The sequence below is a fragment of the Homalodisca vitripennis genome, chromosome 3 (assembly GCF_021130785.1).
Source record: "Homalodisca vitripennis isolate AUS2020 chromosome 3, UT_GWSS_2.1, whole genome shotgun sequence".
Taxonomy (NCBI): domain Eukaryota; kingdom Metazoa; phylum Arthropoda; class Insecta; order Hemiptera; family Cicadellidae; genus Homalodisca; species Homalodisca vitripennis.
The window spans coordinates 85,757,682-85,782,010 of record NC_060209.1 but is presented as its reverse complement, the minus strand read 5'-3'; the positions used below and the strand labels follow the sequence as shown (position 1 = coordinate 85,782,010).

At 34.6% G+C, this 24,329-nt stretch overlaps 1 protein-coding gene across 1 annotated transcript in view; it reads right to left on the bottom strand.

Moving 5' to 3' along the window:
* The window catches only part of LOC124357141 (spectrin beta chain-like), a 167,905-nt gene that overhangs the window by 48,774 nt on the left and 94,802 nt on the right, over nucleotides 1-24,329 (bottom strand). The window contains 18 exon segments of the mRNA XM_046808626.1: nucleotides 44-176; nucleotides 2,273-2,485; nucleotides 2,754-2,993; nucleotides 3,319-3,483; nucleotides 4,185-4,373; nucleotides 5,025-5,216; nucleotides 6,180-6,365; nucleotides 6,475-6,648; nucleotides 8,529-8,729; nucleotides 12,486-12,677; nucleotides 13,682-13,869; nucleotides 14,506-14,669; nucleotides 15,233-15,396; nucleotides 16,379-16,655; nucleotides 17,133-17,433; nucleotides 17,731-18,019; nucleotides 19,115-19,288; nucleotides 22,724-22,875. Of these exon segments, the coding sequence (XP_046664582.1) occupies nucleotides 44-176; nucleotides 2,273-2,485; nucleotides 2,754-2,993; nucleotides 3,319-3,483; nucleotides 4,185-4,373; nucleotides 5,025-5,216; nucleotides 6,180-6,365; nucleotides 6,475-6,648; nucleotides 8,529-8,729; nucleotides 12,486-12,677; nucleotides 13,682-13,869; nucleotides 14,506-14,669; nucleotides 15,233-15,396; nucleotides 16,379-16,655; nucleotides 17,133-17,433; nucleotides 17,731-18,019; nucleotides 19,115-19,288; nucleotides 22,724-22,875 (3,594 nt within the window).

The window sequence follows — 24,329 nt, the reverse complement described above, 5'->3', positions numbered from 1 at the left end:
AAAATAAAATAGTACAAATGACAAAAAGAAACAAATAAAATACCTGCGAAGTGTCCTTCGTCACACAATCGCCCAGCAAACTGTACAACTGAGTTGATCTTGTCGTCGTTAGCCTCCATCGTCGTCAGGAAGGCTTCGTGTCGTTTAATAAGGTTTTCTGCCTGCTCCAGGTTCATCTGTAATTTTACAAACGTGTTCTTACTATGTATTATATTTAAACTAAGGCTGAAAGCAAATTTATATTACTTTAGGAACGTTGATCTTCAGTTTTGTAAACATTTACCTATTAATAATACTTCATAAGTTATGCAAACATAGTTTTACACAATTTATTTGATGAAGAAATAATTATTTAGGTATTAAAATATAATTTTTTAGATAATAAAGATGAGCTAACACACTTATTTAACTCATAACCAAATTAATCTATAAATGTTTCACAAAATAAAAATAACCCTGTTTGATCCTTTGAAATCAGGAGTTACGAATTTTACATATAACGAATTAATAACACAGTTATCTGATGAAATATGAAAAAATGTATGGGCTTTAAAATATTTTTTTATGAAAGACAACTATGTGAACTTAATTTTATTGTTATGGTATGTTTTTAATTTCTTCTATTTAAACTCAAATATTTTAGTATCAGCAAACTGACCTGTTCAAAATATTGTTGATCCCAATTTCATTTTTTTTCATTATTGTATGTTTTAGATTATGGATTTGATTTTTATTCTTTGGTACTTATAATGCATTTTCGTAATATAATAAAGTTAATCGAAAAAAACATTTTTGGGCAATGATTTTCTATAATTTTAGAGTCGGTTTGTTTCAAGTGTATATCAAACTTCTTAAAATTGCCTTTGGTTCTAAAGCACAATTCTTGTTACTGTCTTTATGTGGTATTTGGAAATTCAAAGGGGCCATAATTCACTTTAAGACAACAAACGATCAGAAGGGCCACATTCCGCTGCCATTAAAGAAAACATTGATCAGGTGCGCACTATGATCCAAGGGAGTAGGCACTGCTCTTATCTAATCATTAAATCTTCCATAGGGTTGAATCCCAGAAGTGAGAATAATCTTTCATGACTTTATTAAGTTTCTCAATGGGTTACTTATGATTTGACAAATAATAAGCAAAAAGCTGAAGTGTGAATCAACCAGAAGACCTTCCAACTGCTTAATAATAGAGTCATCGGATTATTTCCAAAATTGTTACTGGTGATGAGACGTACAGGTTGTTCCAACTCGAGGAGAGAATCCTTCCAACTGTAGGTGTTTGAAGACAAGCAATTCCCCACAATGGTCAAGAAATGACAATTGATGAAGTAAGTAATGTATGCTGTTTTTCAGGAGTAAGGGACTGGTAAAGGGTATTGTGCTGTATAGACAAAGGGATTTAACAGTGAGTTGGCACACTAAACAATGCTTCCCAGAAATTCAAAAAGACTTGATCCTGAAGGGTTTAATTTTGCTCCAACTCAATGCCTTTCATCAAACTGCTGCAAAAACATTAGAGTTTTTGGTTGAAAATTGCATCAAAACAATGGAATTGTTCAAATGATCTTGCTATGTGTCACTTCTTATTTTTCTTCAATCTGAAGTGACATTTGCATAGTCATAATTTTTTTTTTAAGACAAATTTGATGAGAAGAATAAAAAAAAATTTGACCTTATTCTAAAACATGAGTGGATGTGTGGAAACTTCGACTTCAAAAGTGTTTTGATGGTGGAGGGTATAACTCTGAACATGCCTAACATTTGGCAAGTCTAGCACACTCTTCATAAATCTCAAAATTTTCTGAGTAGTTTAGTTTAGTATCACCACTAGATACCAGCACTCAACAGCTCAATTTGTTAAGGAGAGCAAGTCTGAGTATTATTAACAGGAGAAGGTTCATGTAATAAAATTCACCCATATAAAAGCAAGAAAGCAATACAATTATTACATTGCTACCTGAGTAGCTTTAACAACGTCTTATCATTACAATCTTTTTGATTAATAAAAAAGAAAACCCAGTTCTCTGTACAGAGAGTAGGCAGAACCAAAAACAGATGCATGTTTATTTATATTTTAATAACAAATTTAATAACATTAATAATTGGAAACACCGGTATTGGAATTGAGTATAAAGAGCTAAGGAATTGGGAACTATTCCAATAAGAATCAATTCCCAAGTCAAGAATTAACTCATCCCTAGTTTTAGTTGATCTAATTTTGAAGTTATAAAATCTAATAATGTTACCAAAGAAAAATAAAGACACTAACCACTGCATCGTCCTTAGAGAGAACGTGTTCTTGCTGTGACAGCAGCACTTCGGCTTGTCTGGTGTCTCTGTTGTACATCTGCAGGTTTAGTGACTGCGACAACAGCTGTTGTCTGTTCTCCCACATCTGGTGCAGCTCCTGCCAGCCATCCCGCAAGGCCTTCAGTCTCTCCCTCAGGAACATGTACTGTGGGTCCTGCTGTGTGCTTGGCTCCTACACATTCACATTAAACTTATTTATCACCGAATAGCATAAGCCACTAACTTTGTATTCTCTCTCCTACGTTGAGGAAGGCTTTAGTTAGCCTGTCTTTTTCATAAATACTTCATGAAAATAAGCACAAAAACATACCAAATTTACTAGGCAGAGAGTGTTAATAATCTCATGTTTCTAAAGTTAAATCAATGTTCAAGATCTGATAAATTTAATTCTATAGAAATAATAATCAATTTTAGAGCTGCATTTCTGTCAAAATACTGACCGCAGTGATGTTCTCGCCATACTCCATCATCTTGGTGTAATCATCTGTGTAGTTGTCGATTTCCTCGCGGATGGCCTGGTGTTGGTTGAGTAGCCGCTCGGCGTCTGCCAGTGAGCCTGGGATGTCCTCAGATGCAACGTCTGTCTGTGTCTTGGTGAGCCATGCCTGGAAATGGTCCAGGTCTCGCAGGAACCGGTGCAGATCACCTGCCTCTTCCAGCTTCGAGTCTCGCTCCTTCAACTGCTCATACCACAAGAATAGATATATGTTAGAATTGACTCTCTATAGACCTTATACCAGGAGCATTAATTGGTATGAAATTAAATCAGCATTTATCCATTTATTTTATGCTTTCAATGTAAAGTATCATATAAACTTTAATTAAAAAAAAAAAAAAAAAAAATAAGAAGTAATAACCTAAACCACTTGTCCCGGGATATTACTTTATAATGATACGAAAACAAAACCTTTTAAAAGTTTAAAAACCTTACATAAACTACCCAGAATTGTACACATTGCAAAGTGAATTACAAATAGACGAGATAAGAGCTCTCTCTGAACTGACCATCTGCGTGAGCTGTTCCCAGATCTGTGTTATCTGAGTGATCCTCTCTCGGATGACAGCGGCCTCCTCCGGATGTTCTGCTTCAATTGCGTCGGCTTCAGCCTCCAAGGAGTCCAGCTTGGCCTGAATAGCTGCCAGGTCCCTCTCCATACCTGACAGTCGTCTCTGTCAACATCATACAGTTACTATACTGTCCAAATATCATAAAATACTAAATAGAAAACCAAACAAAGTAGTATACTGTAAAAGAAATTAAACACAAGAAGTTAAATTCATTCTGCTATTGCTTAATTGAATATTAGAGAAGTAACACTGAAATAATACTATTTATAAACCGGACCTTGCCAATTCTATATCAATGATGTATGCACAAGGTAGTGCTAAAAAGAAATTTTTGCATCCCTATATTATAGCGTTTCTAACAGTGAAATTTAATTCTATTTAGCAATTCATTTTGTATAATTTTAGCAGTAAAAAATCAATTTACAAACTGCACTTATATTATATAAACAACAAAATCCAATATATAAAACAATACTAAAAATAGATAATACACCAAGCAAATGTTACAAGTTTGCATAAACTAAATCTGCTCTAGATCTGGCTTGTTAAGATTTGAGGAGTAACTAGTGTATTAAAGTAATTGGGACTTCATATTTTTTTTTTTTTTATATCACCTTTAAATCTGTATATATGTTCAATGTAGCTTTATGGATTTTCAATACTTGGAAATCAATGTAAAATCCAGACAAGAATTCCACTTCTGGTGGAAACTGGTTGCACATTATTAATATTCATAATTTTCACTAAAGGAAAGATTCACATTTATCTCATAAGACAGACAGTTGTAATTGTATATTACTGACCTGCAACGTCATGATGCCAGTAAGATCCATCTCCAGACTGTCTGTCGACTGTAGGATACGTTTCTTGTCCTCGATCCAGCTGATGGTCTCTCGGCACTCGATGTGGAATGACTGGACTCCATGAGCAGAGTTGAGCTCCTCTCTCTTACCTTCTGCCTTCTCTCGCAGTTCTGCCCACTCGTGGTTCAACTGGAACAAACCACCAATGTACTCACAATTTATTTGAGTAAAAATTAAACTAAGAATCACGTTTCATACATTTCAATAACATAAAGATTAAAAGTCAAAATAATCCACACAATTTGCTGTTATTAGTGAAGAATAAAGTATTTATTACAATAGAGTGAAGAATTCTATTAAATAAACCCAACAAGATAAAAACATTAATTAATTATTAATATCCTTTTGAAATCATTTAGTTCTAAAATTTTAAACAATTATCCAACATCTAATTCATAGTAAAAATAAAATGTAAAGTGCCATGGAACAAGGCGTCTAGTACATCTGTTTAGTAAAGATGGCATTTATTACTGACAAAATTATCTGTTTGTTATATTTAAAATTTATTTTTGTGAAATTTGTTTGCCTATTTTCCTTCTGCCAGTCATGTTGGCCAACAGGAGGAAATTCCCATCTTCATGCTCATACATTAACTAACAGGAAGATACGTTTAATTGTGGGACCTTCTAATTTACACAATTTTAACACCTAAAAGCTCTAAAATATAAAAAACATTCCAAATTTATTTATGGCGCCATTTTAAAGCTAAAAATCATATATAGATAAAAAATGTTTTAAATTGAAGCTTTATCTGAAGGTTGGTACTGATTGCCCCCTCACCTGGTTCTGGCGAGCCACTATCTGCTCACAGTTGGGGTGCTCAACATGCAGCAACTGCCGAGCAAGTTGGTTGACCACAGCCACACGGGACGCATTAGCGTTCATCTCCTTGTCGAACCCGTCGTAGCGGTGCTTCATGATCTCCACATCCTCAATATCCTTGGCTGGCACCATTGTCTGCAGCATGCGGTCCTACAACCCACAACAAACAATTCAAAATTCAAGCCTTGGTTCTCACTACTAAGATCAACTCTCTTTTAATAAAATATTGAAATTGTATGTGTTCGGTGATATGTTTGAATGACATGCACAATACGGTACAACCTACTGGTACAATTAATCTACTGATGATGAATATGAATATGAGTAGACAGTCCTTGATGAAACATGTTCCATAAATCAATTAATTTAAAGTTTCTCATCCAAAATGTCAGATAGTAGACACTGGAAGCTTCACAAAGCCAACTTAAGAGCTTGATATAAAACCATGGAGCATGGATAATTAATTACTTTACCATTTCTTTAGTTTTAAAAAATTGTTGTTTAATCTTATGTCTAAATGCTTTCATTGCCTTGGTCAGGAATCAATCGACTCTAAGTGAAATGCAACTCTATACTCAAAATTATTTGGTACATATTTCTGATAGTGTTAACATTTTAATAATTAGATTAACTATAAGAAGCATCAGAAACAATGAATTAATGACTTACTTCAGTTAAACACTGACTCTCCAATTAACATTAAGATAGTACCATACTTATCAAACAATTTAGTAGATAATTTCATTTCGTTTCATCAATTCTTTCCAACCAAATCTCCTTTTAAGCATAGTAATATTTTACCATCATTCCATTCTATACTCAACCATGCAATAAAAATAAGGAAGTTAAAAATTGTTAAGACGTTCTTATGGGTGAAAACAAAAGATATTTTTGGAATCAGCTTAAAAGAATTTCCGTTTTAATAGGTTTCATTAATTATGATTATTTTTTCATATATACAGTAGTTAGTAAGGAATGGTTAGAAAACATAGTTAAGAAAATTCATGGAGCCTAGAGAATACTGTTCAGAACATTTATTACATGTAGATAAATATGCACAGACCCTGTACACTATCAATGTCATATACTTAGAAGAGAAATTGAAAGTCTAACCTTCTCGCCGATCCATTGCTCAACACCATCAGCCTCGCTGAACAGTTTGTAGAGTGAAAGGGCGTCGAGCAGCCTCTGCTTGCGGAGCTTGGCTAGCTCCAGTAACTCCTGGTAGCGGTGGTCGATAGAGTTGAGCCTTTCCACCACCTCGGGTGCTGTGCGGTCCTGCTCTCCCAGCTGACCAGCCTGCACCATAATCATTTCATCATATATTGATGTAAGAATAATAACTTTAAAAATAAAATTGAGCTTGTACAATGCATTTACACCATTATTGATCAGGAAGATTTCTCACCTGAGTGTGAAGGGCCTCGATGGTGCTCGCGTAGTTCTTGAGCTCTTCCGTTGCATCCTTGTGTTTCTTAAGTAGAGACTGGACATTAGCCTCGTCCCGGCCCACATCCTCTGAGGAGACCAAGCGCAGGGTGTCCAACATCCAGATATCCACATCGTCTGCGTCTGCAAAGAACTGGAAGAAAATCCATCCACTTTAAGTTTTAACGTCTTTCCATTATTGTCATTTAATTCCTATAGATACTTGAGGCTAAGAGGAAGAGATTACTTTGTAGTCATAATTTTTCGTCTAATTGATTAACCTTATTCAAATATGACTCTCAACATGGGAATTCATATGTAAACTTACAAAAAAAAGAAGGAGATCAATTAGTTTTTCTTTAACCCTTTGACTAGTAATCCTGAAACAAATTCGGGAGCGCCCTACGTGCGCTCCGAACTCGAGTTGTAACCTCATTTTTACGTTACCAGTTGACTGATTGTAAACGTTTTGTTGTGTTTACCGTGAGTAAATAAACGTGTGTGTTTGTGTAATTACTGATTGTGTAAAATGGCTTAAAAAACACTTACAGACGAATTTTTGGCTACGATGCCCACTGAGACGCACTGCTCGGTATTTTCCCACTACCACCATTCCTACATATTTTGTGAATACAATAACTTTTGTGCATAGTTAGATTAATTTCTGCATTAATACAGAAAAAAATTGTATAATATTTATTGAGTGTTTATCATAATTTCAGCAAACCCAAATGACAAAAAAATCTAAAATGAAAAAACAAAACTTACTTTTTACGGCACATTTACTGAGAAAAAACACACCAAAACAGTTATTAAAGGGTTAATGAAGTGTCTGGTTTAAGATAATTTAAATATAAATTACTACATATTTCAGTCGTTTAATCTGGAAAAAATTATTTATTTCATTTCTAGAATGCTAATGACTTGATTTATTATTTCTTATACAGATAAAGAAGAAACCAAATACTTCAGGAGACTAAAGATTTTTATTATATGGTTTTTTATATAATTTACTTTTAGTAAAATACAATTATTCCATGAAATATCCAACAAAATCTAAGCATCAACACCGGTTACACTACGATTTTAGAATAATTTACAAACCCACTGGAATTAAAGACTGAATGTTTATTTGCATACATTTTGTGTACTCTGCTCTAGATATACAATATAAAAAGAACCAAAGTCATTGTAATTACCAGAGTGGCATATACTTTTGTAGGTTTTCAACCAACCCATTTAGGTTTCATGACGTATCCTTCTCTGTCTGACTATTTGTGCGATTTTAATGTAGTATTTTTACTTTAATATTACTCTCACACTGTACATTTTTCAGTTTTAAGGATTAGTTTTTCAATTAATTTTGTCATAAAAGAATGTCAATGGATGTGCAGTATTAAGAACAACTTTCATTCCTTCTTTAAAATGTCCATAAAGAAAACATAGAAGATGAGCTAAATGCATTAGTCAATAGAATAAATTTAAAAAGACAATAGTATTTTGTTTGCTTATATTGAAAGCAACAAATATTTCCATTGAAATCATATTGCTGTTTGAAACACTACTGAATTCATATAGGCAAACCAGTAATGTTATATTAGGCAATTGGTTTAAATTTATAATTATTAGTTTTAGAGATTTTGTATAAACTATTAAAATACATTTTAATGATAATGTTGGATTAGTCAATTAGTTTTAGCTTCTGAATATTAATTTTAAAACTTAATAAGAAATATTAATGTTATTTATATTACCTAAATCACCTAATGTTAAGTACATGGAAGTGTGGTAATTTCATACCACAGAGCCATTGATGTGATACGCTGCCATGAGCAGGGTTTGGTAAACAGATTTTTATTGGGAATGTATCATCAGGTAAATTGTCCATCCAATTTTGTTCATTAGTTAAACTTCCATGTTTAACTTCTCTGTATAGGGGAATCAGTTAGCAGAATTTATTAATTTATGACAAAGAAATTCAGAGTGAGAACTCTAAGTCTGTCTGCACAAGCTCGTGTAGGGATTGTGTCTGACCTGATGGAAGTCCACAGCCTCTTCGAGTCGTTTTCGGCGAAGGGCTGCCAGGTCCAGCAGGTGGTTCCAGTTGCCCAGAGTGTCCTGTAGACGCTCCTGTATCCTCTCGGCACCGAAATGTTGTTGCTTCACCAGCTGGTCTCCCACAGCTACCACACTCATCAGCTGTGGCTCGTGGCTGCCAATTTCGTTCTCCAGAGCCTATTAACAATCAGTAATATAGTTATAATGTTACTTAACCCTAGAAAGCTAAGGCGTCGTCACTGTGACGACGCGATACAGTTTTTCGAGTGTGGCGCGCTAAGTTATTGTTTGAACGCGCCCCCCCTCCACGTAAGGTCAGTCAACGCTCCGCCGGGTCCGTGAGTAGTTTGGCAGCCACCTCGCTCGTATAGTTTGTGCAATATATCGAATGCGTAGTCGTGGAGACGAAACGTTAGCTTGTACGTTGTTTTTACAATAGCATTGTGTCGTCTTGCCGACGATAGTTTAGTGTTTTACGTGCTCGTCATATGTACGAATGTTTAGTGTTTCTATGTGTTTTTGTATGTGATAAAGTTGTAAATATTTATGTAATATAGTTATTGGTGAACTCTCAAAATGGATACGGATCAGGAACAACGTATTCTACAATGTTTGAATGAAAGTTTATCTGATGACTTTATATCTGAAGAAGAAGAAACCACTGATCAACGATATTACTCCGGTATAGACGACAGTGATGATACAGACGCTGACCCGGACTATTCACCATCAGGTACTAGTTCTGCTAGTGATAATGAAGACTTACTGGAAATACCTACAGCTAAAATTGCTACACAAGGGATAATTATGGATACTATAGATGAAACTATCAATGCTGTTATTGCAGCTTATTGCCATGGTCATCCTCCACCGACAGACATTCCTCAGGTAGGAAATGCACCTTTAGCTCGTCCGGCTTCACCACCAATGTCTAGACCTCAGGAAGCTTTAGCTCGTCCTGCTTCACCACCAGTGCCTAGACCTCGAGCAGCTGTGGCTTGTCCTGCTTCACCACTAGTGCCTGTACCTCAAGCAGCCGTAGCTCGTCCTGCTTCACCACCAACTGTAGCTCATGGACCACCACCAGTTCCTCGTGATCCACATCACTTTATATGTCCTAATCAGCGTATGCGGGGGAGGAACGGACACTTGTGGAGTAACATTCCATCACGACCAACAAATACCAGAGCATCTGCAAGAAATATAGTACATATTCGGCCAGGTCCAACTGTTAATGCAAGAGACAAAACAAACCCTTTGGATGTGTTTTCATTATTTTGTACAGATAATATGAAAGACAGTATTATAAGTCACACTAACTCTGCAATAAGAAGAAAACAAGTAAATTACACCAACTTTACAAGTACAATTTCAGAAATTACTAGAGAGGAGTTTGATGCATTTTTAGGTGTCCTGATTTTGACGGCAAGTCAAAAAGATAATCACATGCCCTCTAATGAACTATTCAATGTAGAATTTTGCGGTAACCGTTATCTGGCTACAATGAGTTGTGCGCGATTTGATTTTTTAGTGGAGGCCCTTCGATTTGATGGATATGAAACAAGGAATGAGAGACGTAGGCAAGATCGCTTCGCTCCAATAAGGGAAGTCTGGGAGATGTTTGTGGCGTCTTGTAGAGACAATTACAAACCAGGATCATACTTAACAATTGATGAACAGCTGTTGGCATTCAGAGGTCGTTGTAAATTCCGTATGTATATCCCTAACAAACCATCAAAGTATGGAATCAAGATTGTGATGGTTTGTGATACAGGTTCTAAATACATGATAAATGCGATGCCATATTTGGGTAAAGGAACCACTCCCAGAAATATACCACAAGCCGAGTTCTTCGTAAAGGAGCTGACACAATGCGTCTACGGTTCAAATAGGAACCTCACCATGGACAACTGGTTCACTTCGATCTCATTAGCAACACAACTTCTAAATCCACCAATAAATATGACTTTAGTTGGGACTCTACGTCGGAACAAACCTGAAATACCTCCAGAGATGAAAGAAGCTGGAGATCGACCGGTTGGGTCTTCAATGTTTTGTTTTGATGGACATAAAACAATGGTGTCGTACAAAGCAAAGAGTAAGAGAGTCGTGTTGTTGCTCTCAACTACTCATGAGCAACCATCCATCAACCCAAGGAGCAAGAAGCCAGAGATTATCGAATGTTACAATGCAACCAAAGGCGCCGTTGACAGTCTTGACCAGATGTGCAATAACATGTCGTGCAGCCGAAAAACTAGAAGATGGCCATTGTGCGTTTTTTATGGCATGATTAACATAATGTTAGTCAATTGCTACACAATTTACGCACATAACATGGTTGCTCAGGGCTCAAAGCCAGTTTCAAGACGTGATTTTGCAAAAGAATTGCACAGTGAACTCGTCAAGCCTTGGCTTCAACATCGAAATCGCATCACAACTTTGCCAAAGCGTCTACGCGAATCTATCGCCAGCATCCTGGAAGTTGATATTCCTGCTGCCCAAATAGATCCTCAACTTGTCCAGGGAAGAAAGATTTGTGCATTTTGTCCTTCAAAAAAACGACGAATGACCTCCCATTTCTGCCGGCGCTGCTCAAAGGCAATGTGTGGCGAACACCAAGGGAAGTGGTGTGTGGACTGCACTTGTTAAGTTTTCAATTGAAAAAAAAACTATTATATTTGATGTAAGTAAGCTTTAATATTAATTTTTTCTCATTAAAACCCTTTTTATGTAAAATAAAAATGTTTTTATTAATGGTAGTCTCCCTGACGAATGTTTAGCTGTAACGTGTTTTTTACGAACCTTAGCTTTCTAGGGTTAACAACTGACAAATAGTGCACCAGAGGCACTGCTGTAGAATCACAACTAATTATAAAATAAAATTAGGTGAATATGAAAATACAGTTTAGTTACAGCTGCACATATATTAGAACTGATTGTATTAAGAAGTATATTCAAAAATTATTCGGACTGGCATTATTAAACAAAGAATAATTTAAGTCTTAACAGCTTTGAGACTTATTAACCTTCAAAGTAGTCCCCCCTGATTACAAACACTTCACCTAGCACTGTCTCCACTATTCCAAGCATGTTTTGAAGTGTCTTTTTGGAACCTCAAAAAGTTGCTGTGATGTATTTTATTATATATCGGCTACATCTTGAAATTGGCGTACTTTCAGATGATATTTGGACTTTGAGAAACAAAAAAAGTCAATTATTTTCAAAATATTGGATGAGATCCTGATCAACTGGCACAAGCTTCTTTTTTCAGAGGTGAGAGGAATTTGCAAAATCACATTTTAAATCCAAATTATTGGTAAAAATTTATGAACTAGAGCAACACTGATTTGTTCAACAATCAATCGGTTGTCTTCCATACTATAACGCCTGTACTTTTAAACATTTTCATAACTTTGACTCATCAATGCCCTTCCACACTGGTCTAAACTTTAAATACTGTTATGACTTTCTTTAAAACATTTAAGCCACTCATAAACTTGTGTATGACTCAAACAGTCATCACTAAAAACACATAATAACATGTTATAAACCTCTTTACAAGTATTTCCAAACATTTGAATACTGGATACAAATACTTTCATTTTTTTCTAACACTAAAATACCTCAATAACTGTTCAGAGTTAATCAACGAAGATTTACCAAACCTTGGAAAAAGTTAGGCAAAGTAAAGGTTTAACTCTGACAAGTTTCATTGACCTACAATGTTTATCAGAGGAGATATGATTCCAATCCAGATACTTTTGGAATGAATCTTTTTATATTAAGCTTTTCAGGTATATCTAGTATAAAATATAACCTAGGCTGATTTTTTAGTTTTAAAGTTGCCCATTAAAATTGTTTTTAAATGTAAACAAGTAATAAATATTGACAGCTGTACCCTGATCCTGGCCATTGCTATCTGGGAGTGCTCACCTTGTGTTTGGACAGTAGCAAGTTGATGGTGGTGAGATCGTGTCCGATCTCTGTAGTGGACACAATCTGTTCCTTCTCCTTGATCCAGTTCTCCTCGTCTGCCATGTCCCAGTAGAACTGCCACAGCTTGCGGCTCTCCTCCAGTCGTGCCCTGCGCTCCACTGCCAGCTTCACTAGCTCTGAGTATGCGTCCTGACCAAACCAAAATTATCTCTTTAATCGCTTTCATTGGGCACAAGTCAAACTCAACTATGGCGCTAGAAATACCTTAAATAGAAAATTAATTTAAACATACGGAAGTTGACACTTTTTGACCAAATTAACTTTTTGATATATTTATTCATATAACCAAACCTAAAATAGAACCAGTCAAAATATTATTTAAATTATGATTCTATCAACCATGGATATAAAAATAATATTTATCTGATATGTCTACTTATGTTTAAAAAAAAGAAGGGCTCCATTATATTACATCATAAATGCTTTCACTAAGAAAACTATGATCTTCGGTTTTTAAAATTGCATGTGAAGCCACGGGTAACTGCTAGCTGCACTTAAATACCTAAGGAATAAACCTACTCTTAAATATAACCAAAAATGTCTCCCAGGTTTTTTAAAGGTTACCTGAAAGGTTACTCTCAAGACTCTATTTATTTTTCTGACTTTAGTAATAATTTAAATATCTCACGATTCAAACATCAATTTATAAACTTTAAATACATGAGGTTACTCTGAAAAGATAACTTCTGGAAATATCATCCACCTAAAACCAATGTGAGTTTTCAAAATAAAATTAGATCTATCATGTTCAAACCTCATGCTTTTATTGCTAGTGTTCTTATCAAAAAAGTTAAACTTGACACCAGCAGTTAATTTCAAAACACACATTGTAGGAGTTACTAAAGCTCCAGGGGTAAATATTTTTCATTGACAAAAAGTATACCAAGCAGCACATATAATGGTGTGAACTTCTCTGCTCTTTTTTATAAGATTTACAACCTACCCCTGGTAGTGAAAAAATTTAAAAAATGCCATTAATGACTTTCACCTGTTCCTTATGAGACATTTTCCTGATTACGTGAAGAGTCAGATGGTAGAGAAAAGAAGACTTTTATACTTGGTGTGCCAAGTTTGGGTTAATAAATAATTACTATGAATTATTAGTTTTCCCAGAAATTTTTCCAACAACTCACCTCCAGTTGCTGCACCCTCTCGACGATAATGGCAGGATCGCAAGGTCGGAATCCTTCGGTGGTCTCCTGGTCCAAGAATCTCTGGCTCTGTTGCACCACGGCCTTCACTCTCTCGCCCAGCACGTTGATGTCGGCCTCCACCAGAGAGTGCTTCTGTAGCAGGTCTTGTACACCCATCAGATGTTTACCTACACATACATACACCCCACCATTGTTACTCACTGCTTACCACTTTGTTCAGTACAATAGTCATGTACTGTAACATATTTCTTGACATTTTTTAATGGTGGTATAGTTTATTTTTATTACACTTCAGACAAGATTACAGAGAGAACTGACACTTTCCACATATCAATTCTATTATATTCATCAAGAGATAAAATTTATATTAAATTTTGTATTAAGAGAAACCAACCTGCTAATAATACAAAGCCTTGTCTTGAACATTATCCTACTCTTTTGACATTTTCTTTATATTAGAGGGAGGGGTGGATGTATACTTCAGACCAGAACACAACTGTGTTACTGATTCCTTGGTTGCCATATTGTAAAGCATTCAGCAAAGTTACTTCATTGTCGGATTGAATTTGAACAGTTGGTAGTTGGTATTAAAGTGAACGGAAATGTGTATTTAGCTGATGCTGGGCACATTTACTTAGATATGAAGAAGAGAAGAAAACATGGATACTTTCTTTACTCTCGAGACTTTTTTTACTTTTCTGACTTTAGTAATAATTTAAATATCTGATGATTTAAACACATAAATTTATAAACTTCTTTAAAGACATGAGGTTACTCTGAAAGGATTTATTTCACAGTCTTACCATAATCGTCTGAAAGAAGCCTCATCTTAAGCTCCTCCATAGAGTCTAGAATGTAGAGCATCTCCTGGAAGTTCTGCTGGAGCTGGAGTGACAGTTCTAGTCGCATCCTCCTGGCCCTGAGCAGCTCCAGCAAGTAGTTCCAAAGCCTCAGGACATTGTCCTTCCTACAAAACCACAACACTGCTGTAGAAGTACTTATTTCATTAAAACATTAAATGTACTAAATTTGAGAACCGTACAATAGTAAAGTGAACACTTAATATTATAGCCTGTTTCAAATCTAATGCAATTAATTCTTTACTTCTCAAAAATAACTTCTTGAGTTAATTAAGAGACCACTGCCCACAAACCCAGCAGCTTGCAGCTAACATTTCTTTTCCACATTAAAATTAAAATTTCAATTTCAAAATTCTATTCAAGCTAGACTTTAACTGAAGACATTTAAAAAATGTTATTCGTTTTGTCTAACAAGGGAATAAAAAAATACTCAGACAAAAAACTCAAAATTGCAATTGTTATAAATATATATTTTAATTTCTTTCCTTATTTGGGTTTCAATAGTACAAATAAAAAAGGAAGGTCACTACTATTACTACAAGGATGGCCACGATAGCTGATTTTCCTATAGGAATTAACTAATAATAATAAGTCTATCCTCAATATTATTGTGTGATACAGTTTCATAATTTTGAGACTTGCTATTGAAGAAATTGCAGTGCCTATGTACCTGGCATTGATGCGGTCAATATCATGATAGTTCTCTGCTTCCAATTCTTGGCTAACCGTTACCACGGCTTGTACTCTCTCCTCGTAGGCCAGGATGTCGGTCTCGATGGCTTCATGTTTCTTGGCCGCCGCTTCCACCGCAGCCAGGTCAAACCCAAAGTTATCCTGTAACAGGCCACAGACAATTATTTATAGCTATATATTATTTACAAATAAAAATTGTAGCTTCACTATAAAACACAGATTTATGTTTATATTTAATTAATAAATAGGAACTAGACCAGTTGCATTTATTATTTAAACTCTATGAAGGGGGATTTGTACCACATAAATTAAAAAGCCAATTTCAAAAAAAGAGTAGTAACTAAATGATTTTCTGCAAGTAATTTCTAACCAAAAATATAAATCAATCACATATGATAAAAACCATTATAAGACACAGTTGAAAATACAAAAATTCTATAGGGAATCTGATATGAATACCCACTGATGACAAGAACGGACTAAGTTCTGTAATGAAAGTTCCTTAATCAAATAAGTAAAGAAAACTTGGTCTTACTCCAAATCAGCTTGCATTAAAAAAAAAATTCTTTTACCCAGTTGAATTTATTAAAAAAATTTTATAAATTAATTTTGTATATTATTTTTAATTTTTAATTCCTGGAACAAGAAATAACAAATAAACAAACTTTTTATAAAAAGCACTACTGAGTTTCCAAATACGCACACTGCCTAAGTGGGCACGCCATATAGTTATATCCGCATGCAACACTTCGCATTATAAGAGAAAACATCGATAAAAGAATAGCACGGATTTCTTATTGATGTTTCACACAATCCAATTTGCTTCCTGACGGTCATAAATCAATACACCTAGGCATTCCTACACATTCACATTTTCGTGAATTATAATGTACACAACAAACTAAAATACGACAATACAGATACTCTTGAACGTCATATTTACCACCACAATTCTGATGATAGGGACATATACATATGCCGCGTTTTAAGGGTTAAGAATAAATAACACAAGATGTGCTATAAAAGAAACATAAGTATTTAAATTGTGTTAACTGCTATCTCCTGCAGTCAATATATCAAGTCAAGACTTCAAGAAAAGAAAAATATTATAGCATGCCAGTACCTGAGAGACAAGCCTCTGGTTCTCGCTAAGCCAAGTCTCTCGCATGCTAGCCTTGCGGTTGAACCTGGCGGCCAACTGCTCCAGTTTCTCTTGTCTAATCAGCTCCTCTCTGAGCGCCAGCTCCCGTTCGTGTTCTGCCTTCTCCAGCCGCTCCCATGCCTTGTTGATATCTGAAATCATCTTCCCCTCCTTGGGTGTGTACGGCTTCTGGTTGTTTGCTCTCATCTTAGACTGCAGTGTGAATAACAACACTTCCAAGTTGCCTTTCTCCACAAACCTGACCAAAAAATTAAACAATTGGTGGTTTTGCACAAACTAGTTTTTAATAATAAAAATATACATTATAAATAGTATCTAGAACTAGACTCTCCCATACCTATTATGTAAATTAGAATTATTCCTCAAAAATTAGCTAACTGAATGGGAGTTGTCTAATTCGTCTTTTCTTTATCATATCCTCTTGGCACTATAAAGCAAGTATGTATTTTACAGAAAAGTTAAATTCTTGTATAACTCATTATTATATTCCTATGACAAAAGTATTTACAAAATATTGAAATTTGCATCAAACACTCCAAATATAGTGGTTGAACTTTAAAATTATAATCAATCCTATTTATACAATAATAATGGCATCCTTAAAATAACGAACAATTACAAAATATGCTATATTGATTTAAAATATGTAATGTTATATAATTTTTAATAGGTAATATGTAATTTTAATAGATTAGTGGATTGTAAATGTACATACTTGGGAGGTTTCTCGACGGTGCGGTAGTTGTTGAACTGTGCAAGCTGAGCCTGTACACCAGTGAGTGAGTTGGCGAAGTGACGGTCGCCCAGGCTGCTGATTGTTGCCTCTATCCACCGCAGCAGATCACTGGTCAGTCCCTCGTACTCCTGCACCATGCGGTCATTGTCCATGGCAATACCCACCACCTTGCCGATTCGCTTGCCCTGCACCGTCTCCTGCTTCATCTTACTGAAGTAGTGATAGTATGTCACCACGTATGTGATGATGGACTTCTCATCAGGCTGCTCCACAAACACATCTGCAAAAAAAGTATTGTATAATATACACATTAAAATATTATTAAATTTACTGAAATGCGTATTTTACAGCTGTTCTTACAGAATAAAGGTTAGTACATTATGAATATTTGAAAAAACTGTAATGAAACTTTTTATCGCAAACATCTTTTTCTATTACAAGAATGGTTAGAAGGCTATGTGGGTCGATCCTAAAGAGAAGGCATTGAAATAATTAAGTAAAAAGTTATTGTAACATAAATTGTATCCATAAATATAGTTCTTAAACACATTATTGGATAGTATAAAGTTGTTTGTACCTTCTGGGTCCAACAGTTTGGTGAGGCCCAGTTTGTCTTCAGCTGTTGTGAAAGCATTGTTCAGATTGTACATCGCGTTGCTCTTGCTCAGCTTCTCAAACTGTATCAGGTCCGGTCGATGTTTGTGTATGATTGCATTGAACGCGAGACCGTCACGCCATGACGTCGTAAAGTTTCGCACATTCACGTTGTGGTATCCAGCAGTCTTCATCTGACACCATAGCAACAGGGCGTCCTTCGCCGACTTGGTTTCCTGGTTATCTGTTTCTTCTATGGTGATATCTTGGATCTGCACAAAAGGGCAACTTATTAACACACCTTAATATTTTCCACTCCTACTCAACTCTCAACTAGTGGTAACTCTACAACTCATTTGATAACATTACTGCTCACTCAAAGTGTTTTACCAGCAGTTCTGACTACTTTTTTTTACTGATTACTTTCACCAGTTTTAGGTCTTTAAGACAGTGTTTTACAATGAAAATAAATATGTTCCAATAATAAATCACCATGTAAGTATTCTTTAACATTTTGTAATGGTTATTCCTAGGGACCATCTGCACAAATACGAATGTAACTAATCAAAGGTGCTAGAGAGTAAGTTAGAGCCACTCATATAACTCTATAGAAATTATCTCAACAACTCTGTGCCAGCCAGCATAACCCTACTTAATTAAGACAAAATCTCTTGTACCAAATTTATATTTAAAATATTATTCATATACAAGAAATACACCTGACTTATTATTCCTCTTTCATAAACACTGTGTTAGCAGTAATAACTTTGAAATATTATTTGACGAACACAATCTAAGAGACAGGATTAGAATGCACTTGTAAAACACTGGTAAATATGGTATAAACACGAACAATTAATTATAAGTGTTTTAAATGTTACATTAAATTTTTCATTGTAAATAAATAAAATGTTGCTGCCTATAAATAAAAAGCTACAACATTTATAAATGTATTGTAATGAATTATAATTCAAAGTAACTTTTTACCACTATTAACAAACAAAAACACTAATAAGTTGAATAATGAAGGAAAAAGCACCAGACTGCATGACTAATGTATGGTTAAAGAGGTCCATCTGTTGGGCCAAATTCTGTCTTTCATTAAAAGCTGTAATTCGTATGAGGAACTTGAGCAGAAAAGAAAGAGTGGGTATAGAAAAAGATGGATAATAAATAATTTTCCAGTCCAACAGTATTTGAAACTGCACTGTCTCTAACTCAAACTGCAAGTCTGATGTTTTAGACTGTGCATCTACCATTTCTCCAAATATTCCCCAAATTCAAAATTTACTTCCCAAAAATGTGGAACACAAAGTTAAAATCTAATGATAATCTAATCAGGCTCACTCCAAGCAAATCTTCGTTACCTGGAAGCGCAGGATGATGGTCCAGATGAGACCCAGACTGAGGCGGGGGTTGCCGTCTACAATGTCGTGTGACCCCATGTTCTCCAGGTGTACTCTCTGCTCTCTCAGGAACTGAAGAGCCTTGTCTACATTCTCTAAGCAATGAATTCTCATCTTGCCCTTCGTTGGTCGGGGCTGGTACATCAAAATGGAATCAATCATTGTAGTTCACTGCAAGGACTCTAAATATGTGTCCTTTTTTTCTTAATTATTTAAGATGTATTGTTGGTAAATATAGAAAAGTGATGAGACAATGAATATTATTTGTTATATTTCTATGTAATATTTTACTCATTGGAACCGGTTTGTGACCAGTTATTTTATGAAATACTTGATAGATCAAGTGAAGAAATCCAGTTGGAGCTAAGTATTTTATGGAAATATGCTTCAAAACCTTAATATTTTAAAATAAATAATGATTTACTTAAAAATTTGTAGTACAAAACTGCTTTTAAAGTGCAAATAAAGCTTTAAGACCAATTAAGAATGTTTCGGATAAGGAGTTTTGTATCAAAATTTTTAAAGGTTAAAATTATGAAATCTTTATGTATACTGTTGCCTAATAGATGTTCAAAACATTATGGTTGACAATTCATGGATAAACTTCCATCTAAAAAGGTACTCATCACTATTCTACCCAGTAAATCATCATCTTGACTTACTTTCAGTAAGATTGAAAAGATATGGAGTAGTCATGTTTTTATGAAACATATTATTCAATTAATTATCAGAAAATGCATGGTATGTGCCTTTGAAAAACTTTGAAGTTGAAATCAAAATAGCTAAAGGAAAATGTTTTATATTCTGTAGATTAATTTCTAGCCTGTAACATCAGTACCTTAATTATTTAGATTATGAATGTTAATTTATTTATGTTACTAAACCTTTATTTGTTACTTCTATAAAATTATTGTTGTTGATTTTGTTACATTGATGTTATTTGTTGTTTCTCATTAATTGTTATAGTTATTAATTGATTTGAATTTTATAATTATATTATATATTGATATTTAAGCATTATTAATTTCAATATTATAATGAAGTTATTATATATAACTTTGATATTGTTCATAGACTTATGACCATACATTGTATTTATTCTAAACTTATATCTAGATGACATGTGATAAAGCTCATGGTAATATTTACATTATTCAACGGCAATAGAAAAATTTGAATTTGAATAGATTCAGAACTTGTTTTTCAATTTTATTCTCAAAACATTTCTTCAAACATTGATTAAGAATATTCTTCAACTCAGGATCTTGTGTATCATAAGAGTGACTTAACTTTATTACTCCAACCATCCAATCAGTTGTCACATAATAATTTAGAACCAATTATGATCGGGAAGTGAACTAAATTTACTTTAAGTAATGTAATGTATACTTTTCAATAAATTTATGATGCATCAAAACAGTCGTGTGTTTTAAGCTATTGGAAAAGAGAAATTTTACTGATTAGTATAAAGCATGTTTCCAAAAACATAATAACAAGCAATAATTGCAAATCTTAATAACATACCTTTCTAAAAAAAAAGAATTACAGGGTAACTCAGTAAAGAGATAGTTATTAAAATTCTAATGAAAGAGGTTAAATATTAAATTTATTATTAATACATGTAATGTTTCATATTGTTTGCATAAAATCATCGTCCATACCATGAATCTGATCTTAAAGGTTTCAATACATCCAGTATCTTTGAGTATGTTGTGAAGCTCCGCTCAAGAAAAATAAAGAAGGCTAATAAGATTATCTTGGAAATCATGGAGTCTCATTGGATCTTGAGATGACTACTTTCTATCAAACAACTCATGCACAAGTTGTTCTTGTTGATTAGAGCGGTATGGAATGTGTCTGCAACACTATGTCAATGGGTTTAGGCTCTAATTCATCTTCCGCTTAGTGCATAGACACTGTCACAGATTTGACTTGTGGAATCTGGAGTCAACGTGAATCTGTAGAGATAAAAAAAATTGGCGAAAAAGAAATTCATTTGGTCACGCCTCCCTTCTACCATCATCACCTTATGTGGTCAACAAGGTAACATTTAAATTTGTAAGTTACAGTATAGGTTAGACTTTATACCTTTTTGAACATACATACAGTTTTTGCCTATACTTATTGCCACTAGTAAGTTTTTTCTAACAAATCAATGAAACAGAGGACTAATAAAAAATTGTTTATGAAATCTACAAAAAAATAGTTAGTGAAACTATTATAATATTAGTCACTCTGTAACTTAATGTGAAGATTTCACAGAGGTATGTGGATGAAAATAACATCAACAACTTTGCAGCTTCCAAAGCAACTTGTGTGTAAACAGAAAGATAACTCAACCTGTCTTCAACACCCATGTTTTGAAATTCCGCCAATGCTTGAGAATCACATTTTATTTTGATTGCCTGTTCCTGTATGTGGTCAGGAAGTATATCCCTATTAATTTGAAATGGCTCTCTTGATAACTTAAACTTCCAGCTCTCTATCCTAACATCTGGATCCATCCAATTTAATTTGAAAGTACAGTTATGATATAAGGTCTTTAAATTAATTGATCACTTTGGAACAGTAGAAGTATCTACACCAGCTTTCTCGCTTTCCATTTGAAAACTTTCAGTAGGGTAGACTTTCCAATGTCTAGGCAGCATGGCATCATGATTCAACATTGTAAATAACGAAGTGAGGTAAATAAAGGGTTTTGTCAAAGAAAATGAATCCATATTTAATATAATCGTCAATGTACAGTCTTTTATTTCCAAAGATTTTGCCATTATAGGCCTACTAAAACAAAATACAACCTGTCTGTCCCACTTTTTATGTTTACTGGTCTAACAAACTGCAGTACACTACAAAAACTGACATGTTAGCATTACGAAAATTGCTTGCAAGCTGTGTTCCCAACTTTTCTATTAGTCTAATACACCGATATCTCCCTTGCGAATCGTCTACACCACCCCGGGAGGGTACGTCCACCGGATTGAGAACTATTGCTCTAAAAAAACTCTTTGCATCGTTTTGACATCAGACATTCATCTAGATTACACTTGAGTTTATAGTCTATGTGTCTCTGATGTCGAAACAGTACAAACTACAAAGCTTCTTTATCACCGACTTTTTGGATCTCTTCAGACAGACTTTGAATCCAGATTCCAGGAGTCAAGTCTGTGACAGCGTCAGATTTCATACACTGCACAATTCGGAAGGTGAACTGGAGCTTAACTCAACATTCATATTGTAAGTACAAACATTTTCACTATAGCTACGTTATGCATCGTGACGTCGAAATCAAACTTTATGAAGCTATGAAAAAGATCTCCATGACTTGATCAAGACGTTTTGTGAAATGATTTTACTGACATGAATGAGAAACTTACATGGTAGATTGAGATACAATATTATTACATGTAATTTTTCATGCATTTATTACTTGGATTATTGACTTTCAAAATTTGTAATAGTTTAATTTCTGTAAACACATGATTGTATGGATTTTCAAGAAAGTTTAAGTTTTTTTTTAAATAATATGTTATAAATAATATATACTAGTAAATATATATAAAACAAACATACCAAGCGCTCTCCAGAGAGAACTTCCAACAGTTTGAGGAGCATTTTTCCATCTCGTAGGTCCACGTACAGGTCGCCAATCCGAGAGTTGACTCTTACTAAATGTGAATTTACCCATTTTTGAAATGTTTTCTTCTGTACACTCTCTCGCTCATCTGGAACAAATTAACAAGTTTTGCTATTATTCGTTTTCTCTTCAGTAGTTACTACATACCATGATTACAAGTAGGATGGCCATCCAGAAAGTAAGAGGTTTTCCCCAGAATGGTTCACTTCCTATTGGTTTATACCTTCCAGTTTAAACTACACTAGGTACAGTAAAAACTGATGTGTCTGGGAGACCCTATGGATATCATGGTGTGGCACATCACTAACTACAAATGTCCAGATTGGGGTAAAGGGTTAACTGATAGGTAACGTTATCCTACACATAAAGAATTAATCTTGAAAGGATTACAGTCTCCCTGGTGTTAAAGACCGATGCTAACCTAAACATGAGGGGTTCTGTCCCCTGTCCACTTTGACTGGAAGAGGCTGAAACAGTTATACTCCCCTTCTTAAAATATGATGTGACAGAGAGAGAGCCTACTATCCCTCCTCATGAAAGCTCAACTGGAGGAGGTCCCCCTAACCCCAACTTTACCCATCCTGAATCACTCTGGAAGCAAGCACAAAGGAACTTTTAGGACTAAGTGCAATAAGAGACCTATCAGCTTCTTGTCTAAGTGAACAAAACGGGAATGTTTTTATTATACAAAATAACTCTTAATATATAAAATAGTTAAATTATTTTATTTTAACAAAAATGAACAACTTATAAGCTACTTTTCTAAGTAATTTCCATACATATTGAGGTACGTATCATTGCATATTGACAATATATTTTTCAATATTGACACTATAGGACACCATCTTCAATCTTATCACTGTCCTAGGGAACTCCATCTTAAAGTCACAAGCTTAGGAAAAAGGTGCTAATTAGTGAGTACAAGATTGGGATGTTGATCAAAGACCTCCCACCCAAAACTGTCAATCAATGCCTGTATTGTTTCTGCAGCATGCAACTGTGTTGTCAGGGATCAAAGCTATTCTTTTGAAAATAGCTTAAGTTTGCAGTTTTGAAATATGTAACTAAGTCTTCTCAGAGTCAAGCAGTAAAAATCAGCCTTTAGTTTCACCTTGGGGCATGAATTCACACAGAAGACCATGGAAGTCCTAAAAAACTGTAACCATAAGTTTGAGTGTTGAACGGGTTTCTTGCACTTTTTTGGTCTCCAGAGTTTGTGTGATTCCATTCCCATAGATTGGCGTTTCATTTCAGGTATAAAATGTTACATCCAAGTTTTGTCATCAGTTACTAAACTGTCCAGCTATTCATCCGCACTAACATCGTAGTCTTCAAGAAAACTCATTGCAGCTGCCGTGCGCTTTTGTTTATGGTCAAAAGGTTTGGGATCTTTCATGCACAAATATTCCAATATCCCAATAATTAGTAATAACTTCGTGGATAAGTGAGGATGAAATCATTCATCAGTAAGTTGATTCAACATGAAACATCGGTTAACTTTGACTTGATTACCAATTTGTGTTTTCAGGAGGTATTATATGG